General features: G+C 41.2%; 2 protein-coding genes across 2 annotated transcripts; both read right to left on the reverse strand.

Annotated features, from left to right (window-relative positions):
* Nucleotides 1-615: 615 nt before the first annotated feature.
* Nucleotides 616-5023, reverse strand: CCNA2 (cyclin A2). The gene is made up of 8 exons (XM_041482288.1): nucleotides 4883-5023; nucleotides 4558-4792; nucleotides 3620-3735; nucleotides 3065-3288; nucleotides 2347-2551; nucleotides 1486-1599; nucleotides 1078-1211; nucleotides 616-667 (listed from the first exon to the last, which is right to left on the reverse strand). The coding sequence occupies exons 1-8, from the start codon at nucleotides 5021-5023 to the stop codon at nucleotides 616-618; spliced, it is 1221 nt and encodes a 406-aa protein (XP_041338222.1).
* Nucleotides 5024-6023: 1000 nt separating this feature from the next.
* Nucleotides 6024-22466, reverse strand: BBS7 (Bardet-Biedl syndrome 7). The gene is made up of 19 exons (XM_041482337.1): nucleotides 22356-22466; nucleotides 22145-22210; nucleotides 20873-20935; nucleotides 19900-20075; nucleotides 19151-19337; nucleotides 18387-18459; nucleotides 17307-17423; nucleotides 16359-16489; nucleotides 15702-15786; nucleotides 14139-14241; nucleotides 13376-13568; nucleotides 12301-12375; nucleotides 11152-11217; nucleotides 10101-10240; nucleotides 8956-9120; nucleotides 8774-8883; nucleotides 8563-8666; nucleotides 6969-7092; nucleotides 6024-6656 (listed from the first exon to the last, which is right to left on the reverse strand). Exons 1-19 carry the CDS (start codon nucleotides 22389-22391, stop codon nucleotides 6523-6525), a joined length of 2148 nt encoding a protein of 715 aa, XP_041338271.1. The 5' UTR covers nucleotides 22392-22466; the 3' UTR covers nucleotides 6024-6522.
* Between the last annotated feature and the right edge of the window lie 420 nt (nucleotides 22467-22886).

The following is a 22886-nucleotide window of genomic DNA, read 5'->3' on the forward strand; positions in this document are numbered from 1 at the left end:
AGCGTGAGGTATGAACTGGTGCAGGGGTTTTAACTGTGCAGTCCCTGCAGCAGAGCATTCAGCCTTTCTCCTGATGAAGATCTGGCACTACATTATACAGCAACTGGGGCACGTCCTAAACAGCCTCATGAGTCAGTTCCAGCAAGGAGTTCTCCTCGTGGCCATAGAGTTTCTTCCAGTTTTATAGCCATTAAGGCAACGTTTTGGATCTATGCTAAGTCTCAGTTTAAACTAGACAGAATAAAAATGCTACTGATACTCTGTGGAGACCAAATCTTTCTCACCCAGAAGGAGAAAAGCCCTACTATAATAATGCACTGCTAATATTAACATTTAGTCTATAATTAGATAAGCAGTCTCAGACTTCATGTGGCCTGCATGGTTAATTCTGTGCCTGAAGAGAACATTTTGATAAAAACACAGCTAAAACTCTTAACAAGATTGCATGTACAAAAGATTTACATTATAACCACATGAAACAAAACTTCATAATTGAAGTCATCAAAGCCTGTATTCATATTTTGAGTGATCATATCTAGAATCCTGAACCATGTTTAAAACTGTACATCATTTTCTTGTAATATACATCTCTTAAAAACATCAGTCTCTTGATTATTACGATAAGTTTAGTGTGTCTGGTGGGTCAATGAGCGATACTCCATGGTACCTAGAGAGGGAACAAAAGAGGCAGGATGTCATCTTGCTCAAGAGCTCTTTGCCACAAAGAGCAGCATAACTGCAGTAAAGCACATTTCCTACCAGGCAGGAAACATTCTGGGGCTTGTTGGCTGCCATGCCCCACACAGATTTTTAGGAGCATTAGGTATCATCAACTGTAGGAATGTCAAGAAAATTCCTCCAGTTTCTACCTGACAGTTCAGGCAGCAACAGAACACCAAGTATTGCCTGACAAACCACAATGTAAAAACCCCGAGGAGTCCTGTCACCCTCTCATTGAAGAGGTGAATTTGGTTAGCTGAGTGCCTGAAGACTCAAAAGATACATCCCACACCCACGCCCTGCCAGGCAGTTACATGCTTTAACAACTCAGACATGAACACCTCCACAGGTACTCACTTGGTACTCTTGTACTTTTCCCTTATGGACTGTTGTGTGTGCTGGGCTGCTTTGAGGTAGGTGTTGTGCAGGTCTATGAGGCAAGGCTTGATGTCTTCAAGGGTGTAGCCAGTTACTTTGCACAGGGATTCAGGCTGAGAGGAAAAATGAAAGGGTGAGGGACATTTGAATGCTGCTGTTCACTTATGCTGATCACCAGTGGTAGAGTTTTTAGCTTCCTGTTGAACCATATTTATCTCATCCCCCCATCCCATTTTTCAAATACCACAGGGAGCAATCCCTAATTAACAGCCTAAGAGCACAGAGGGGCTGCAATTCCTGCAGCCCAGGCCCATCACTCAGAACGGTGTACAAATACACTGAACACACAGAGAGGCTCTCGAAGGCTCACGCTGGAGTGCTACATACCCAGGTTTGTCCAGTGAGTGTGTAATCTGCCAGATGAAATGCTGCAGCAGCAATAACTGATGGCAAGTATTTCAGGTAAGGATCAGCATCAATTAGACTCAGCTCTCCCAGGTACTGCAAGGGAAATGAAAAAGGGAATCATCTGCTTTCAAAAGTTAACAGTTGCTTTAGAACCCTAACTTGAGCTTCCAATCCTTCCATCAGTTGGAAGCACAGCTTTTATCAGTTTCCACTTACTTCCTCCTTAACCATCTCCTGCTAGCTACTGTCAAGCAGCATTCCCAACACATGCTTTCCCAGCATATTTTATATTTACAAACACATAAGAAATAGAGGGAAGGCTGCAGTCGAATCTGACCTTTGCACAGTGAGACAAAGGCTTGTGTTTAGGACCTCTGGTACCTAGCATACAGCTAGGATTTACTGTAACTTCAGATGAAATGTTATCTGTGCTCTGCTCTAGAAATTAGCCTCTGGATTTAGAGCTTGCTGCTGGTTGAGGAGAAAACCAAACCTAAAGTCCTTTTTTGCCAAAGTGCATGTGGGGGTAGGTGTGGCAGCTGTAGATAAGAGAGAGGGAAACATCTATCTAGCAGTGCAACAAGCCTCAATTTCAAGTTCATTAATCTCTGCCTGCTCTGAGTAAGGGTGCATGCTTGAGCCAGGCCAAGTGCCAGCCTCTGATAAGAATGGAGCATCCCAAACAGAAAGTGGCAATAGGAGTGTTAGTTCCCAGCAGTGGGACACCACTCCTGGAGGAGCACAATTCATAAGGTGTATATATGTTATACATACCTGTGCAATAAGTATCTGCAATAAAACTTTCTAATTACATGAGCTGAGCTAGTAATTCCTACTTACCATTGACAGGCTCTCCACTTTAGCATCTGTCTGCTGGTGTAGGAAGTACTGGGTGAGGAACTGGTTGATTGTTGGAGCTGCCAAGTCAAATGACAAAACCTTCAGAATTAAGTGCTCCATCCTTAGGACCTGCTTCTTGGTGTAGGTGTCGTCTGTGATGTAGACAAACTCAGCTACTTCGGGAGGGTAGATCTCTTCAAACTTTCTGCCAGGAGAAACGTTTATGAGTAAACAATTGAGTACTAGAAAACCACCAGCACTTAATGAAACGCTCATTTAAATTCTGACTTGGCAAGGAGCTGGGCACTGGTGCCAAACAAGTTTGCTGCAGTTGGTTCTGTAGCTCTTGAATCGCCAGGATTTGAAATTAGAGAGCTACAACAGTATGATAATTTATGACTAAGGAATGTAGTACTTGGAGCCACTGAAACTCCAGAATAGCCCACTGAATTAGCAACTAGGGCAAGCACAACTTGCTTTTCACATGCCTTATGTATATTGCCTCAAATACTGTTTTAGATGCTGGCTTCCATAGCTGGAAATAACAGACCCTTATTTTAGGGGCAAACTTCAAAGATAACTGCCAAGCTTTTAGGTGGATAACTTCTGATTTTTATCCTAGTGTGAAGCCCTCCCAAATCAGTCCTGCTGTAGGCAACAGAACAGCCACAAGATTTTCATCAGTAGGTAGAACCTGAAATGAAGCAATTTCACTTACGATGCAAGCAGCATAGCTGCAGTACCCACAAGCTGAAGTTTTCCTCTCAAAACAGACATGGAAGAAAGAAACCTATCAATGTAATTTACAGCTAAGTGCAGGGTTTCGTTCTGTAATTTGTATTCTTCTCCAACTTCCACCAGCCAGTCCACAAGAATAGCCCGCATGTTGTTTGTGATATCAGGTTGCTTCTTCATGTAACCTATTTTGGGCTTGCACTTCACCTGTAGGTTTAGATGACAGATAAAGTTGAGGATGGACCACGTGCTGGTAAGGAAGCAGCTGTTTAAACTCCATTTATCACAGTTTAACAAATCAGAAGTAAACACTGGTGAGTTTAGGATCAGAAAGTTCTATTTCTGTAATCTTGCTTTCCAGCTTGAGCATGGCACAATAAACTTTATCACTATGAACCAGTCCCGTGCTCTTATTTCTCCCTTTCTAGCAAGCTCTAATTTAGTCACTGTCTTGGTAACTCATGTTCAGATACATTTCGCCACCCCAAACTCTTCCCCCATGGGGTGTATGCAAATAAGAAAAGGGACAGCAGCTCACCTCCATCTCCCTCAGGTACGTATGGATTTCATTGATATAGTCTGGCACATTATTAACGTTTGGTGCTTTCTCTTCTGTTTCTGAGGTTATTGAAATATCCATAATACTTGGAGAATCTAAGCAGAGGATAACAGCCATGTTAAAATGGGCACCATCACATCATTTCCTCACAGCACAGGGAACCTTGTGCAGGCTCACTCAGCTGGACTGGGAGTTGGGGAGACTCTACGGAAGTGAAATGTTAGGGCAACAGGGAAGTTTCCCCTTCCCCTTTCTCCTCTTCCCGCTAAGAATAAAGAGATGGAAAACTCTCTTGCAATTATGTAGTGCTCAGTGCACCCTGTGTTACCTTGTAACATAGATGTGGATCCTGTAAGCTTAGATTGTGGTTTACAACAGGGCAGGGGTGCCGGAGGTTTTTTGTAGATGGCAGAAGCGGATCACAGAAAAATGAGCCCCCAGATATTCAGACATGTGCTACAGAAGATTGATCTGGCAGTTCCCATTTTTCACATACTGGCAAGAGCTCAAAACACTTGCACCACTACCTGGGGGAAAAAACTTTTACATCTTGGGATCTGCCTGGGTATAGTCCCCTTCTAACTCTGTAATGGTAGCAAAGGGCAAGGCTTTATGGATTGATCTTGTCTGTAATCTGACTTCTCTCATGAGGTACCGAGAGCTAAAGTTATAAATTATAAAACGGCCTAAAATAGCAGGGGATAAGAACACAGAGGCTCAGCTGCACGGAAGAGCTGTTGCATCCTGGTGGCAGGCTCAAAGGAGCCAAACCAGCCTGCGTCCCAAGCCACAGCCCTCCAGCTTTCCTTCCCCTCTGGAAACCATTCCCTGGCTGAGGAGCTCCGCGGGGCAGGGCCCTGAGGGGGAGCAGGTGGGACGCGGCCTGCATGGCGCACCGGGGCCGGCCTCTCACGTACCGAAGCTCAGCTCCATGGCGTTGCCCAGGGGAGCCAGGGGCCGCCGCTCCCCCAGGGCACACACGGCCGCACGCAGCCCCAGCGCCGCCTCCTCCTTCTGCCCCGCCGGGACGCCCCGCTGCCGCCGCGGCTCCCGCTCCCCATCGGGCTCGTCCACATGGATGGAGAAGGGCTGATGTTGGTGCTGCTGCAGCCCCGCCGCCGCTCCATGGCCCTCGCAGCTGCCCCGCGCCGCCTGTGGGGAGAGCGGCCGTCAGCGCCCGGCCCTGACAGCTCCCGCCGCTGTCCCTTCCACGTCCCCCCGCTCCCGCCGCTCCCCCCTCACCTGCAGCGGGATCCCGGCGCGCTGCTGCGCTCCCCGCAGCAGCCCCAGCGCCACGCGGGTGCCGGCGGCGGGCGGCGCCGCCGCGGCTTTGCCGGCCGCCGGCGGGGGCACGTTCTCCTGGTTCTCCTGCTCCGCCAGCATGGCCGCAGCAGGAGCGGGGGGCAGCGCGGCGGAGGGGACGGCGGGGCCGGAGCGGCGGGGCCGGGGACGGGCGCGCCTGGAGCCGCCCGCGCCGTTCAAGTAGCCCGCGACTCTTGAACCGCCCAATGGGCGCGCGCGGCGTCACGGCCGCGCCGGATGGGGCGGACAGAGGGACGGACAGACAGACACGGGCGGACACCGAGGGCGGGGAGCCCACGGGGAGGGAGCGCCGCTGCCGGGGACAGCAGGCCTCCGCGCCCGCCCAAGGGAGGGAGAGAAGAGCCTCGGGCGTTCCCGCCGGGAAACGTGTGTGGGAAACGAGCTGGAGCTTGCCCAGCCAGGCTCGTGAACGTGTCCCGGGAGAAAAGGAGGCTGGGGAGGGAGACCTCATCACTCCCTCCAGCTCTCTGAAAGGAGGGGGTAGTGAGGTGCCCGCAGCGAGGGGACAAGAGGAAATGGCCTCGGCATGAGACTATAATAACCTTTCGATTATCAAAGAGTCGCAGAGCACAAAGGTACTCGTGTTCTAACCACCCTGCTCTGGGCAGGGACACCTTTCATTAGACCACACTGCTCAGAGACCCATCCAACTTGGTCTTGAACGCTTCCAGAGCTGGGGTATCCATAGTTTCTCCAGGCAACGTGTGCCAGGGCCCCCCCCACCCTCAGATGAGACAATGAGGAAAAAAATTACCACTGTTAGGGTAAGTCACCATCCCTGGAGGTGTTTAAGAGGTGTCTGGATATGGTGCTGGAGGATGTGGTTTAGGGGTTTCAGTGATAATGACAAGTTGATGGTTGGACTTGATGATCTCAAAGGTCTCTTCCACCCTTGATGATTCTACCTCACTTCAATGGCGTTGATCTTTTTTACTTGCTAACAGATCTCTGTCTCCACTGGCTGCTTATCTCTTCTAATTTTAAATAAGACCAAGTGAGAAAGTAGGTGGAGTTTTGAAATGAAGCACAGGGAGGCTGGAGAAGCACTGAGGAAGTTTAATGCCATCCATTCCTAAACAAATGTGGCTTTAAATGGAGCTGTCATCAGTCTAACATTCAGAGTTCTCCCCCCTCTGCACACACCAGCTACATCAAGTCTGGTGAGATTCTCACACCACATTCTCAACGCAACAGGAGAAACTAAGTTAGGTACAGCTTAAACACACAGATTTATTCTAAATCCATCCAAGTTTCTTGAAACCAGTTTCTTCATTCCTGCAGCTGGGAGGACAGGCTTAAACAGTAGTGAAAACATTTTTCCCAAAAGGATCTTTGGTATTTACATCTGATCTTTCTTGAGCTATTAACACTGTACATAAAACCTCTGCACACAGTTAACATACACAACACTTTATATGAAGTTTCCTACTGTATCCAATATGATAATAAATATGAATAAAACCTAAGAGCTGACAATACAACAAAAGAGTAAAAGTGTTTTTGAATTGATACCAAAATGCCTTGGTTAAAACCAGAAAAATTACTCTGGTTTTTCCTTGTCAGGCAGCATCAAAAAAAGCGATCAATCCATCTTGATCACAGCCATCCAGAATTTCCAGAAGGAGAGGAACTTTGGTTTTCACATTGGTGCCTTTAAATTTAAATTTATCTATGAAGAGATCTGTGATCATACCTGTAAAGATAAAATTCCAGGAATTACTATATATTTTCAGTAGGAGGTATGTCTACTTTTAATTCATGATTATGTACCAAGTATTCTAGTGGTTAGAAGAGTTTTTAAAGTTCATGTTTTAAACAATGGTTGAATTGTAAACAAATCCAAGCCACTTAACTTTTATACATTCTTAAGTGCCATCCTGAATTTGAACACAATCTTTAACCATGTCCACAAAGACAAGAATCATCTGAATATAAGCAGCTGTCTATTTCAGCCATGTCTCTGGACATTAAGCTCCATTTAAATAAAGCTGAATTGTCAACAAACCATAAAGTCTCTCAAGATGTGCAGGTTGTCTCTTGTATTCCTCCAGCAGCTGATCTGCCTCTTCCAAAATGCTGCGGTATTTTGGGAGCAGGAAGTCCACGTTGCCTTCATGAACTTGTAATTCCTCAAAGACAGTTTAAAATGGTAAGAGCTAACAGCAGCTAAGTATCATAAGAGCAGGTAAGTAAGAAGAAATTAAGCTTAGATATGTCAGAAGGAAGTACTTCAAAGGCAAGACAATCCCCTTCTAAACGAGCACGTGTTATTTCCAGAGTCCTTCATTTTCTAGGCTTCTAATGAAATGCCAGATGTCCCTTCATAGACTGGATTCTCAAAATCCTGCTTATTTCAGCTTCCAGCTCTGAGCTAGAACAGGATCACACCATGCAGACTCAAGCCTTGACTATACCTTCATTTTTAGAATAAGTGAATTCCTAAAAAAGTGTAGCACTCAGTGAAGTCTGAAGCTAAAAGTAAACTCTGAAAGTATCACTGCATTTGTGACAGTAAAAAGTTTTGAATGCCTCTTCTAAAAAACCTCAGTCTATCAGCAGACCAATTTGGAATGGTTCATGGTATAGATCTTTTTATCCTCCAGAGAAATGTACTTCTGTTCTAGACAAGAGGTAATTATGTTGTGCACTGTGAGTCTGCTGGGACACCAGCTTTCATCAATCATTAGATTATTTTACTACCTGTCCAATAAGTTACCATCCAAAAAATGAGTGACCAAAAAATTTGTCGAAGATTTGCTGTCTAAAACAAGCAAGATGTACAACACCATTATTATTGCATAAAGATATTGTGCATTAAGAATTCATTCTCTATTATTGTTTAAATCCCTGGTTTGCCCAAAAAATATTGTTTAAATCCCAAAACTAGCCCAAGTAAAACCTTTTTAGTGATTGACACTGTTCTCACTGGTAGCCAGCTTTTCTACTATCTGAAAAGCTCTGACAAACATTTGATTCCCCCAAAAGGATGACAGAACTGGTTGAAAATTTTCACCTCCATTCCCATTAAATAAAAAAAAAAAAACAACAAAAAAAAAACCACCCAAAACAACTCGATTATGGTGAGCTTTTGACAGGAAAATCCTGGTTGTTGGAAAAAAATTCTAAGAACTGAGATGAGCTGCCTAACTGGAACCTCCCAAAGGCTACTGAGGAAGGTATTAAGGAAAAGATTCAAAAGCAGATGATTTAGAAATTATGAGACACTGGGATGAAGTTCCAAAGCAAAGAAGTTGCATCTGGCCTGGATGACCTAAAAAACTATAAATGTTAGTGGGAAGAGGGACAGAAGCAGCTGGACAATAACAGCAGGCTAGGAGAGAATATTAGATGATAAATCTGGCTGCCCCTCTACCATCCAATTTAAGCATGTTCAGTAACCCTACATGTTATTCACTAGTTATACAGCAAAAAAGAGAATTTTCCTTGAAGAAATTTGCCTCTTAGACACTTAAAATACATGCTTTAATTGAATTTAAGGGAACAGACCCCACATGACACACACCTGACTTGAGCCATGCTTTAGTATCTGACAGCATAAGCCCCCATAAAAACCAAACCCCAAGAGTTCAGATACTTACTCTCAAAGCATCTATTAAGTGCACCTTCTTGGCCAGCAGCTGCTGATACTCTAATTTAGGGTGGATAAGCTTTAATGTGTGCCTCACAGATTCTTCATTTACATCTAGCAGGGAGTAAAAAAGAACCCAAACAAGCAAATGAATACTACATATTCCATTTATGGGAATAACAAATGAACTGAAGGATAACAAAACAGAGAAGGATTTTTACCATATGATATGTTGAGATTAATCTTCCTTTTAGTAGCCTCTTTGGAAAGCACATCTTTGAGGATGGATATTGTAGAGATGTTGTCAGATTTAAAATATCCCTCACCTTTTCTATAAAAGAAGAACAATTTTAAATAAACTTGAATACACATGCATGCATTAGGTTTAGTAATTGTATTTTACCTGTAGGTACTTTCAAGCTGTGTTCCCAGGAAAGTGTTCTGAAAATAAAAGGTGATGCACTCTCCAGCAGGAGTCTTTTCAGGCACCTCAGGCAAGCAAAACACAACCCAGGAGTGAATTTCAGCAAAACTGAACTGGCCTTTGAGCATCAGTGTATTCATGGGCCTGTGGCATTGTGAAATTAAAAGAGAAAAAGGACAGTTAATAGTTAAGAAGGAGGAGTTAAGAGGTTTTTACACTGTCCATGTAAAAAAAATTTAGTTCCACATGATGGTTTCCTTTTAATCAGCACCCTGTAAAAAAATCAGTTCTCTCCCTAAGTACAGATACATATTGTAGATTACAGCTATTTTTCTGTACTTCAAAATGCAGAGCTACATGCATATTCAAGTTTTACCTCCCACTAGGCATGTCAGATCTAGGAAAAAAAAAACAAGTTGGAAGTTTTTGATGTCCCATTGCAAGTTGTTAAACCTGAAATTTAGGACAAAGGTAAATAACTGACAAGAGCAAATATGACTAAGACAGAGCCTCAAGAGCCTCCCATGCTGTAAACCCCAGATGCAGCATTTTTATCAAGCACAAGGCATAGTGGAGCTCATTTGCACACTGAAGGCTTTGGTCGCCTCCCTTCCATCTTTCAGTTTTCATCTGAACAGGCAGATCCTTGGAGGCAATACGAGATGTTAGTGAGGTGGGCAAAAATCCATCAGAAATTGTGTAAAATACAAAACTCCTATAACAGAGAGATAAAGGTAAAATGTCTTGGCTCAGTTTTGGGGCCAAGTTAGCTGTGAGGAAAAAAAATAGAGGAAAAGGGTGGAGCAGAGAATGAGGCTGAAACTGAAAAGGCACAGTTACTTAGAGAGGAAAGTTTCCTTTCTACCACACCCTCAGCTCTACTAACACATAGGGCTGAACTATAACCCAGGGCAGTAAAATGAAAAATAGCCCCAAAACAAGAGCAGCAAGGAACACATTTAATCCATATTTTCTACTAGGAAATCCATGAAATGGAGCTACAGGCTCAAAAGTGTAGGTTAGGGGTTAGAAATTCCATACGTAAGTGTACCAAGCAAATGTTTCAGCTGCCTTGTGTCATTTTTTCCAAGTGAAAAAAGGCATTGATTTTTCTTTGCACATACCTGTCCTGGTCAATAAAATGAGTTCTCTGGTGAAGTGAAAGTGGCTTAATTTGATATTGAAGAACTTGACAGGTTTTTGGTTGGATTCTGGGAGTTATGTACGCTTGAAGTGTCCCGTACTGTCCTTCAATCGAGCGAACCTGCAGAGGGGAAAGAAGAACCCACAGAGAAGAAGAAAAGGAAAAAGATTATTTTACCACTGTTTGGAAATCTAGTGAATATTCAAAGTATGTTAAAGAAAGCCTCTAGTATTTCAAGAATATTTATAGTACTACATTTACTTGATAGTGCCACTATAAATAAAGCAGATGAGTTTTAGAACTAAATGGAGCATAGTCCAGTGAAGTGCTGCTGTATTAGCTGAATTAAATATTAATAAAATAACACCCTCTAACTCATCTTCTGATCAGTTAAAATAAAAAGCCTCAAAAATTGAGAGTTTTATGTAAACACATATCAGATTAGGAGGCTGCAGTAAAAAGAGAAAACCTCATGCCTGTGGGCATGCTGAGGATTTTCCTAATCAGGATTTCCTTCATTATTTCCTGTGCTGATTGCCATAAAATGTGTGAATTTGGTTGATCCTTAAAAATAAATTCCAAAACACCCACATGCCTTTAAGTATAATAAGCATGGAATGACAGGATTTGCTTCCTCTCCAAAATACAAATTGAGCCTATATTTCCTTGTTAGTTCTCAATGTAGCTTCCTTCAAACACTTCAGAGAATAAAAAGTGCCAGAGCTTTCTTTCCCACACCTCCCTCAGCTTCAAGTTCCACACATTGCCTTCAGAATCCTGTATTTTCCCAATCTGTGGTGTCCCCACTGCTTTCATCCTGGAGACACAAAGAGATCCCAGGCTCTCCTCTGACATATTTTTAGAAGCCCTTAGAAATCCTAAAGACAAATAAAAAGGAACACACAAGCCCCAGGTTAGAAGGTCTCAGAAAATAAATAGCAGTAGAAATTGGACTGATCCACGTAGAGAACTCTTCATTCCAAAGCAGGACTAACCATTAATTTTATGGAACATATTTTTGAGCATTTTACCTTAAGTTCAAGTCTTGTAGTATTTGCTTGGCATCTGTAAGTTGCAAGAAGAAAGTTGCTATTTGGCTGAAAAAAGGAAAAAAAAAAAAACCTAAATAGGAAAATAATGCAAAATAGGTCTGTGGATTCACAAAATTTCTACTGGTCTAACTGTAGCTATGTTACAGTGAAGTTTTTGCAATGCAGGTACAGCTATGTATAAGAGTTAAATACAAAAAGGCAATCCTTGGTTCCCCTGAATGTTTTATATTTATGATAGAGTTAGTTTTAATTATGATAGAATTTAAAAAAAATACAAATCTCTCTATAAGGAAAACACAACCAAAGCTGCTTACACTCTTTATTATCTCTACAAAGATTACATAGATACCTACTTTTCATCTGAAAAATGCATGTCAGCCTGCCCAACTCATCTGTAAAATTAGTTCAACATTCAAAAACTAAAGCAGGATCAGTAAGAAAATACACCCTAAAAAGCAGGAAGTTAATCATCACAAATCGTACAAAACCTAAAATAAAAAGCTCATTTCTGGGAGCTCCAGGGCAGAACAATGATGTGCAAATTCAGTTCTTAAAACTAAAATAAAGAACTGTTAGAAGGGAAAAGATTTTACAGAAGATTTTCATAAATCCTAAGGTCCTTTCAGGATTTTCTCCCTGACCCTCAGTGTCAATAATAATTCTGTAACTATTTAAGTCTGTACTAATTACAAATAAAAAAAGGAATGCCAACATTTTACTCCCCACACAGCAGAATTGTCACATTCTAAACATATTTTTTAGAAATTAACTAAGTAAGAAATGTAACACTCTTCAACTAAGTTACTTGGAGGTAAAGGTATATCAATCTGTGGAATCAATCTGTGGAGGAGAGAGCAATACTGAATGTGTCTCTCACAATCCTCCTCAGGAACAAAAAAAAAAAAAAAAAAGGAAGAGAGCTGGTTTGCCTTAAGTCAGGACCTGCCTTTAACTCCTAATTCTGCAGTATCTCTAAAGAAGCTGTGCCCTCCACAATTACAACATGAGTAGTTAACTGAATGTATTTTAAATCAGAGATATATAAATCCAAGTTCTATTTCTACTGCACAATATTAAGAGTTTGCATCACGCCATCTCTCCAGACATCACCTCCTCGGTTTCACTCACCTCAGAATCACAGCTGCTAAAACTAACAACGGCAGAATTTTTGTCCACATCCAGCAAGTCCAGCGGGACATCACTCTGCAGAGCACAGGAGGAAGGAAAAAGAAAGAGCTTACATTCCTGAGTAGCTTCAAGTGCATTTATCCTCTAACTGTCATCAAGCTTTGAAAGGAGAGAGAAGCAAGGAGATTGCTTCATCTCAGAGGCAAAAGCCTAACAGACATGCAGCTTACTACTTAATCCTGGAGTAACATGATGATCTTTCTGTTATTCCCTTCAGATTCCTGAACTCCTGGGGGGCTGGTTTACCACAACCTCAATGTAAAATCTGTAACTGTCTTTCAGTCATGAAAGGTAGATTAAATAATTTCATTATTTCTCATTTAGCTGTGGAAACATCTAATATTATGCAGTGGCAAATTAGCTGTAGCTTAGCATTGCTCTGTAACATCCTTAATAAAAACAGGATTTTTATTAAGAAGTGAAAAATAAAATCCTACAATACTTCTTTCCCATTTGTTATAGAAAAACCACATCCCCCTTGTCACATTTTTCCTCCTTGTCACATTTTTCTCCTCATGCATTTCCCAAAATAAGGTTATTCAGTACTGCTACTCTTTCTGACTACCAAAGATGGCATTAATTTCAGCTGATACAGTAGGAGGAATAATTAATTAAGGTTGCTGTAATGGGCAGGACTATTTCTCCCCAAGTGCCCACAAATCAGACGCTGTTCCACACTGGAAGTGAACAGGTGGCCCATAACATTCTGAAATTAATTTTCCACTACAGAGGGCACTTAACTGGCAAGTGAGGATGTGCACCTCATTTAATTGGTGTTTAAATAAGGATAAATACCATGCAAAAGCAAACACAAAGCTACAAAGAAATCTTCTGTTACAGCAGCCACTTTGGTCTGTTCTGGTAATGTAAAGTTGCTCTGCTCAACACGAATTTGTTGTATTTGCTCCCTAACAAGCATGTCCTTAAGATGCTGTAACTTGGCTCTTTGAACTAGAAAGTCTCTGAGTGTTTTTTTATGCATCAAAAAACCCAACAAGAACAAAGCCCCACTGACCTGCACCAGGACATTATCTATGGCTGTCTGCACCTCCAAGACGAGGTTGTAGCTGGCATCATCCTTGTTCAGTGTGAACTTGTCATTGACACTGAAGGCAGGTACTGAGGAGACTGCAGTGCTGGAGTGGGAGGACTGCTGGTATTTCTCCCGTTCCTGAAGTACTTTGATCTGCAATTGTTCCAACTCACTCCTACAAAAGGGAAACCACTCATAATGTCTTCAAAAAAAGGCAACTATAGAGCTACCCTAGAAATTAAATAGTTTACAGTTGCAAGGTAATCATGTTTATCTCCTGTCCTCAATTTTCCAGCCAGAAGTGACCGATGGCTCCCCTTAGATGTACTTAGCAAAGATAAAACATAAACTCTACCACGTGGACACGTGGATTTGACATGTTCCTTGCCAAGAGAGTTTCTGAGAAACAGGAAAGGAGAAACTCTTTCCTTCAAGAGTACAATGCATTTTGAATAATATGGTAGTGACTTCTTTCCTGCCATCATTTAGAAGCTATAGAGCAGCAAGGAAGAGAAGCCTTATCTTGCTGATACTGAGGCAGAAAGCATTAAGACATCATCATGTGAAGGCAAGATAGAAAAAGACTGTGAAATGAGGCTGCTATTCATTTCTACTTTGAAAAGATTTGATTCTACTTCTAGATATATTAGTGAGAAAGAAAATCCAGTGAGATAGGAAGGAGAGATGACATTTCAGCTTTTAACATTTCCATTCTTCCATTTAAATTTCTTTCTAGCACAATTACCTTAAGGATGAAATCTTGTTCTGCATTTCTTGACTTAATTTAAGTTCTTCACCTGATCCACCTTCTCTATGGACAGGTTCTGTAGTCAGTCCTGTCAGCCAGCCTAAACCAATATATGAAGTTTATATTCCTTATAAGCTAAAAAGAAAATTCTACACTCTGCTATTGTATGTGTGGAGTGATGTTTGTTCCACACACTGGGTAGAGAGAATTGAGCCCAATTGAATCCTTTTTTGTAGGATTAATCCTAGACACTGAGCACCATTTCTTATGGGTTTCATGCCTAAATTAGAAAACATTACTTTTTTTTTCATTAAGTACTTTGACCAATAAATTCCTTTAACAGTTTTTAACTGTTGGATTAATTTGTTGGAGCAGTTGGATTTTTTCTGACAAAACCCTGAATTACTGAAAACAAAAGCTGTGCAATGTGTTTATAGCAAACTGAATGCTGCTCAGTGGGCTTAGAGGTTGGATGCTGCTGCTTGAAACAAGTTATACTTTTGCTTCCTAAATTGCATTTATTTCTAAAAGCAAATACTAATTGATTATATTCTGATACCTCAAGCATGACATGCAGACATGAATAGGTGTTTATAGCTCTGGTTCCCTGCCAACACCAGTCTAGAGCACATCCTAGCAGAATTCACCTTTGAAAGCCCACAGGGGAACATGGGCTTTCACTTTTTCCCTTCCTTCTATGATCCATGGATCTTTACAACATTCCCACTAAAAGAAGCCACAAAGGACTTAGGCTGCAACAGTACCAAGTACTGCCAATCACACCAAACCACTTCATATGAGGTCAGGTGCAAGGGTCTTTTGACCACTCAAAAACGTTAGAAGAGGTACTTGGAACACCATTATTTCTCAGTAACTGACTGAGGATTGTATCTTGCCAAATGACATGATTTTCGTTACAAGAAGTTTTAATAGGTAACTAAAGGGAGATAATTAGCAATGTTTTAGCTCCCAGCAGTGTTACAAGAAGTTTTAATAGGTTAACTTTTAGCACTTAAGGTAACTAAAGGGAGATAATTAGCAATGTTTTAGCTCCCAGCAGCTGACATACACAGCATGTTTATCATGGCCTGTGTCACAGGCCAATAGCTCAAGACTTATAGAGGAGCTGCTGAGAGGCCTCACATGGGGTATCTTTATTTCCTACTAAAATCAAAACCATTTCAAGCACTGTGAAGCTGAAAAGGAGCAATTACATAAACACAGAAAAATAAAATAAAACCATGCTTGTATATCAACATTTTTCATACATATTAAAAAGTCATAAATAATTCTTTCAGACATACTCATTAATTCATCATATTAAGGCAGCAGTTTACACCAAAATATAGTCAACCACTGTGTTACACATGATGAATATCTTAAGATATAAAATCCCCACAGTTTAAGTATAGGCAACGTTTTTAAGTGTAAATATTAAATCAGAGGAGATCTTTTCAACACAAAATTTTAAGAGACGTGAGTTGCACGATAAACATAACCTGCTTCATTTTATCACCTCACCACACATGGCATTTACTGAGTCAATGATATGAAGCTTACCTGAGTATGTTGCTGCTAGAATTTCATCATAGCCATCTTTTCCCACACAGCCTCCCTGGATTGATGCAATGCTCTCTGATAAAGCCTTCAAATAAACACATTCAAGCAGAGGGAAATATCACTGCACTCATTTTAAAAGTTTTCAGAAGATTCTACTCTATATAGCAAACACATTGAAAAGCTGAAAGCAAAACACTATTAATAGACAGTGTTTTTCCAGCAGAAATTCGCAATCTGACTGAAGTGGAATGGTCTCTCTGGATCCAGTTACTAGTTCAAACAATTGATAACCAAAGTAATTACCATCAGTGAAGCCCTGGCAGCTTCCATTTATTAACCTGTAAATCACAGACTATGCACTCTCAGGTTTTTCACTCAGAGAGCAACTCTCTATTAGGTGTCACTCAGTAGTCAACTGAGCCAAAACTTGAACACACACTCTCTACATTATTTTGATTTTTGCTCAAATCAAAACTACTTCACTTTCTGGTTCTTACATGTTACCATACTGATTTGAAGTTCATATTATCAACGTTACAAACCTCTTAAATTAAAACCAAACTACATATTTTAGCAGTAACAATCATCTATGTTTTGAAACACAGATTTTTAATTAATGGTTTATTTCCCAGCAGAGTATGAAGAATGAGGACTTACATAATCATATCGAAGGACAGGATCATCAGCACTCTCAAAGTTATAAATCTCTATCATTCCATCATCTCGTCCAACAAGTAATTCCTTAACTCCATCTCCCAGAATGTCAAAACTATCAATGCACAGAATACCTAATGAAGAAGAAAACAAAGCCATTTGCTTCATCTTTATTAGTTTATGATGCAATAATACACAGGCCACACTCAGTTACACAGAAAGAGAGTCCCAGCCAGCTTTTAAGGTGTTAATAATGAGATTTCTGGATCAGTCCTCAAGGCTGAAGTCCCTCCCCTGTACTTCAGGTTCAAGGTTCACTTTTTTGGCTCCATATTTTACAGAAAGACTAAGGACATTTTAAGAAAATAATGTGGTGATAACTCTTATAATTAAATAAAAATGTATTTATACATTCCATTCCTGATCTTGTCCTTTACAAAGCAGTAGAGGCTAACAGATGTTCCAGAAGCAGCACACCAGGGCTAAAACTGGGAAAGTTTTGATCAGTTCATGTGGAGACACATTCCACCTTCAGACAAAACCCTTTATTATGACTCTTTAGAGACCTTAAAACCACTGAACATATGGCAGATGTATTTGCCAAATACACACACACTTAGAAATAGAAAAATGAAAGACATCTCAATCAATCGTATTTGAATCAACACTGTTTTACAAACACCACTTTAAAAATAGTGTAAAAACAGAAGTTTGCTAGAATACTGGAAAGGATATGAACACAAAGTCCAAAGCAAGACAAACTGATTCAAATTATTTGTCAGAAAATCAGAAGAATTAAAGAGATCTTATCATATTAATACCACATACTGACATAATCACAATATGCCTCCAAAATTATCTATGAAAAAGATCTCCTGATTACCCCACACTCAACAAAGCCTTAGGTATGCTGGAAAGCCAAAGAGTGAGAAATTGAGACACATCACATACCTCCCCTCTTCTTTTCATTTCCAATTTCCCACCTTGGTATTGCCTTGGTACCAGTAATCTGGGTGAGACCCAATTTCCCATCAGAAGTCCCATACACAATTTCCTCCCCAGAATCACCTGAACACAGAAACTGAATTTAGAATTGATAAAATCAAGCACACCAACTTCAAAATGTTGTGTAGTTACACGCTCCAGCCCGTGGGAAAAGAAAACACTGAATTAGTGACGTGCAATGGAACTGTCAGGCTTCAAACCTGAAAACAAATCCATGAAAACTGCACCCATCCTGATAATTTCCTTGTGGCTATCACTATTCTGTGTTTGGCTGCACCCCTGCACTTGAGTTCTGCCTAAAAATCAGTCAAAATCTATATATTTCAGCAAGGTTAGGCTGAAGTATAAAGGCTATTCAATGGACTTTTATAGAAGAAAAACAGAGAAATTTTTTAACAACACACCCAGCAGTGAATGTTGTGCCAAAATTTCAGCAATTAAAACTACTTTTCCAAACAAGCTCTGGATGTTTGACACACAATCTAACTGAAACTAAATTAAGCACCAGATTAACACCCTAAAGCGATTTCTATGAGGTTAGAGCAGATTAGCAAGAAGGAGGATCAAAACTATTTTAAGTTTGAACCTTCCAGTCTCAGTATATGTTAGCTCTACCAATATTCTCATCCATCCACGTATTCCAGTTATGGAAATCCAAGTGTAAGAGAAACACAAACCCAAAATCTGGACATGACCCCAAAAGTCCAGTTTGTTTTTACACAATGAGACCCCTCAGACCTCACTAGTGTTGTAAGAGGCCTTCAATTAAATGTGAATATAATTTAGTACTGTCTAAAACAGTCATACCTCTATGTCTATTTATGTCTATGTCTCTATGTCGATATATCTCTACCTAAAAGATATATCTATATCTAAAAAAATTACCTTGCATAGTCACTTTTCTGCTGCATTTTTAACATCAGCTTACAAAACCAAGATAAAATAACTAACAAAGACAAGCTACAAAATCTTAAAAATGTAGTAAAATAGTATTATTAATTATGTGTATATTCAAAGTCTTGTTACCCCCATTTCCATTGCTCAGAGCAAGAACAGTAGGTGGTCCAGGAAGTTCTACTTCATACAGCAAATCAGATCCCTGAAGACAAAGAAAACAGTCTTCAATGAATTTGTTAAAAAACCCAAAAAACCACAACCAAAACAACAACAAAAAAACCAACAAAAAAATAACAACCCCAAAACACCAGCCACATACTGAAGCAAAGCCCCACAATGACAAAATTATTATGGATCATACTAAAAGGCAAGATTTACTTATTCAAACTCCTATGGGAAAACCATTTCTAAGCCAAAAACAGGGTGAAGTCTGTAGAAATAAAACATAGGACTCTTGAAATGTTATTATCATTAAAAATTATCCAGGAACCCATCTGGCAATTTAGTTTGTTAAGCCGCTTAGTATCACTCAAGACTTGTTGCAACAGTAATTGATCAGAGCAAGAACTCCCAAAGTGATAAAGACTTCAGGAAATTAAATGTGTAGGTGAGCACTTTTAGTTAGAAGGGACCAATTTGTCATCAATTTCCACCTATGAATTCCAAAGCCTGTTTATAGTGGTTTCGTTAATCCTCATTTTTTACAAGTTTATGGTAAAGATTTTCCTTTAAAAAAACCAGCAGAAAGGGAATGCACCAGCAGCAGCACTGCTAAGTAAGGCACAACACACTGACCCTTATGATGTTTAAGCCATGCTGATATGTATTCCCTTAATAATTAGTCCAATTCCATAGCATCCATACATAAAACAAAAAGAAGGAGGCATTTTAACCTGTAACACCCTGAGCACTCTGTCCTGACATGCAAGCACCGGTGTGATGCAGTTCACTTTGTCTACAGGAAGGCAGAGAACATCGTTGATTTTATCTCCTGACAGGAAGTAATGCTGGTCCTTGCAGTCACAGTAATGGTTATAGATGTAGCTGGCACAGAGAAAGAGATCTGCTCCTGAGATGTACCTGAGGAGAAGAAAACACTTCCTGTAGCATCTTGCCACAAGAGTCCTTTATACTTTCATGCTTTACAATGCTCGCAGTGCCAAGGTATTATGGGCCCTGCAAGCTGTTCCAGCTTTTAGAGTTCCTTATAAATACTAAAACCATGTGGTTTCTACAGCTCTCACATTTCCACTCTGTCTTCAGGTAAATCCCTAAGAATATCTTAATAGAAATTTCATTATTATTATATTTTTTATGCTGATTTGTCTATGGCAACATCTTACAACACAATCCAAAAAACATTTTGCTCCAGGAGCTACGTGGACAGGACACACTGTGGCAATAACCCCAGCTCTGCTCACACAGATTTTGCACTGCTGTGAGTACCTCCAGACCACTCCCAATTCCCCCCACACTTCCAAGACTTCTCCATGATATTCCAAATTCCTCCTACAGGTTGCAGCACAAGCTGAAGCTGGACTGGCACTTAGTGCCACCTACACAATGTGCTTAAAATTATTGCATAAAATCATAAACTAACAATCTGCTACAGTTCTCAAAAAATGCAAAATATCATACATACATAGCTTTGATGCTTTCAGTAAGGTTAGTTTCAAAGGAAAGAAATTGCTTCCCTCTTTTTGTGAAACCTCTGACTTCAGATCCTGTAGCCACAAAAATTTTCTCTTGTGGTGTATTAAGAGCTCCTCCCAGCTCCAATCTGGAGATCCTTTGTCCTGGTAGTGTCTTGAACACTGGCTGTTAACAGAAAAGCAATTTTCATCATCACAATATTATATTTATCATAATCTTTTAACATAAAGAGTAAGAAATTTACTTAATTTTTGGCAAAACTAAGATGCAATGGGTTGTACACAGATAAAAATAATCTGTATATTTATCTTCAGAATCACAGAGCAACCAAGCATTTTATGAGAAAATAAACACAATAAGCTTTAAAACATAATAAATTAAAACTTTGTTACTTCATTGTTATTAATTCATCCATGGGAAAAATTCAGCACTGCTGTCAGCTAGTTTGTGGTTTGTGTTTTATTTTAAAGAACAACACACATGCACTCCGTCCCTCTCACATGCTACATTCTTATTCCAGAAGTCTACATTGATTTATTTGTATTGTTATAGAATACTTATGAGCTAACCATGAACTTCCTGGAGAAGAAAACGGTGAAATAAAATAATTTTTTACTGAGCTGGGCAATCAGTTTGGCCAAATCCCTAAGGTGATTTAATGAATCCCTGCAGGTTTTTGTTCCATTACAATAACTGTGTACGTGCCCAACTTACCTGAAGTGCAAAATGTGTGGAAGTTACTTTTTTTCTCCACATTAGTTTTTGACTACAGCTATGGAGAATTCTGTGCTTGACCAGGCATGAGATCAGCATGCCCTCACCACAGTTAGGCATCAGTCCACAGCTCTACCTAGACACCTTCCACTGGCATCTTATTGCCACATCAATAAAAAATGGACTTTCAAAGTTCACTGGGAAAAATATTCCAAAAATAAAATTTTAAATGGAACATTTCCACTTACCACAGCTTCACCCTTTTTTATGCCAAAACATGTAACGACCCCATCCTGATCTCCAACAACCACCTTCAAAAGTATAACACATGGTTATTTTTTATTACACACAAAAATGTGGTTTTACATAATGCTCTTCCTGTATCCATAGAATCACAGAATGGTTTGGGTTGGAAGGGACCTTAAAGATCCCTTGCTATGGACAGGGACACCTTCCACTACCCCAGGTTGCTCAAGCTCCATCCAACCTGACCTTGAACTCTTCCAGGGATGGGGCAGTCACAGCTTCTCTGGGTAACCTGTGCCAGTACTTCACCACTCTCACAGGGAAAAATTTTTCCCTATTATTTAATCTAAACCTCCTCTCTTTTCAGTTTTTGCCATTGCCCCTTGTCTGGTGACTACATGCTATTGGGAATAGTTTCTCTATTACAAAATTAATGATATTTTCATATATTTAAGGACTCAAAATTCTAGAGTACTAAATTACATATGGGAGTACACTTTAAAGATCCATATAAAATGCTATAGATAGGATGTTGAACAGCAGTTCAAGTACAGGCACTTAGAATCCTTTTCCTGCTTCTACTTGCAAATGTCAGCAACCATGAGGCAAAGACATATTTGGGAAAAGTTGTGTTTTCACACTAAGACTTTATAACTGAAGGAAAAAAAAATGCAGCTATTTTTATTGAGCTTCCCTAACAAGGTATCCTTAATTAAATTAAGAAATACTTAAACATAAATATTCTATAGAATTATCAAGGTTGGAAAAGACTTTTAAGATCATCAAGTTCAAGCATCAAGTTGTCATTATTACTGTAACCCCTAAACCATGGCACCCAGTGCCAGATCCTCTTCTGGGCATCTCCAGGGATGGTGACTCCACCAGCTCCCTGAGCAGCCCATTCCAATGCTTGACCATTCTCACAGTAAAATATTTTTTAATATCTAATCTAAATCTCCCCTGTCTTAGCTTCAGGCCATTTCCTCTCGTCTTAAGTGTCAGTAAAACCAAAACAGAGAAATATGGAAGAACTCCCTTGTGGTTTCAGCAATGCCGTAAACTAGAAAAATTCCTTCCCCGTTCTGAAGTTTTCCAATTACAAATTCAGATATTTTTTCTTTTTTTTTTTTCCAAAAAAAGGTTTTCCAAACCCCCAAAATGGGGTTGCACAGTCTTTCTCTGTGACGTCCTACATCTAAGGAAACTCTGGAGATGATTAACGCTAGGATGAGGCACAGGACAGGAGAGGCAGCGAAGCACCAGGCGCTCGGTACCTTCTGCGTGGCCTTCTTCCCGGAGGCGGGCAGCAGCCTCATCGTCTTCTGCGCCGTGACTCCCACCTGTGGATGCAAGAGACGCTCCAGAGCGGGGCCCGGAGCGCCGGGACGCGCCTCGGGCCGCTCGCAGGCCCCGCCGCCCGGCCTCCCCTCGGCCTCGGGCGGGCCGTGCCGCCTCGTCGCGCTGCCGGGGCGCTGCCGTGCCCACCTGCAGGTAATCCACGCGTGCCAGGCTCGGCTCCATCTCTGCCGCGGGACGCGCGTCCCTCCCGCGGGCACGGCGCGCCCGCCGCCCGTCACCGCGGCAACCTCCGCGCGGGGCCCGCCTCCCATTGGCTGGGCAAGAGGGCGGAGGGCGGGGCCTCGGCCAGAGGGGCGCTGCGATTGGCTGGAAGGCGCCGGGGCGGGGCGAGGGGCGGGCAGAGCCGGGAGCGCCCCGGGGCGGCTCCCGCGGGAACGGCCCCCACGGGGATCCCGGGCACGGTGCCGAACCGTACGGGAGGAATGGTTTGTTTAATAACGAAGCCAAAAATACCTGCCCTGCACGGAGTCTGAGTTAAAAAAAAAAAAAAATATCCTTACTCCCCGCAGTGTAAATACACTGAATTAAGAAAGGGTCGGTGCGGGTACGTGTATACACAGACATGTTAAATAGCGCCGCTGCCATTACATTCCCACTTACCTGGTTCTCAGCAATTCCTTGTGGTCATAATCATGAGTTCTGTGCTTACACGCGTTA

This window comes from Pyrgilauda ruficollis, unplaced genomic scaffold (assembly GCF_017590135.1).
Source record: "Pyrgilauda ruficollis isolate IOZ18807 unplaced genomic scaffold, ASM1759013v1 scaffold58, whole genome shotgun sequence".
In the NCBI taxonomy this organism is placed as follows: domain Eukaryota; kingdom Metazoa; phylum Chordata; class Aves; order Passeriformes; family Passeridae; genus Pyrgilauda; species Pyrgilauda ruficollis.

Bases quoted from the DNA above. Each gene is read 5' to 3' on its own strand.
- CCNA2 (XM_041482288.1), bottom strand. From the start codon at position 5,023: ATGCTGGCGGAGCAGGAGAACCAGGAGAACGTGCCCCCGCCGGCGGCC. The intron at 3,736-4,557 runs GTACGTGAGAGG...TCCTCTGCTTAG, and splicing joins CGCCATGGAGCTGAGCTTCG to ATTCTCCAAGTATTATGGAT. The intron at 3,289-3,619 runs GTGAGCTGCTGT...CTAAACCTACAG, and splicing joins CGTACCTGAGGGAGATGGAG to GTGAAGTGCAAGCCCAAAAT.
- BBS7 (XM_041482337.1), bottom strand. From the start codon at position 22,391: ATGGAGCCGAGCCTGGCACGCGTGGATTACCTGCAG. The intron at 20,076-20,872 runs GTAAGTGGAAAT...TTCTGTTAACAG, and splicing joins TAAAAAAGGGTGAAGCTGTG to CCAGTGTTCAAGACACTACC. The intron at 6,657-6,968 runs GTTTGTTGACAA...TTATCTTTACAG, and splicing joins ACATCTTGAGAGACTTTATG to GTATGATCACAGATCTCTTC.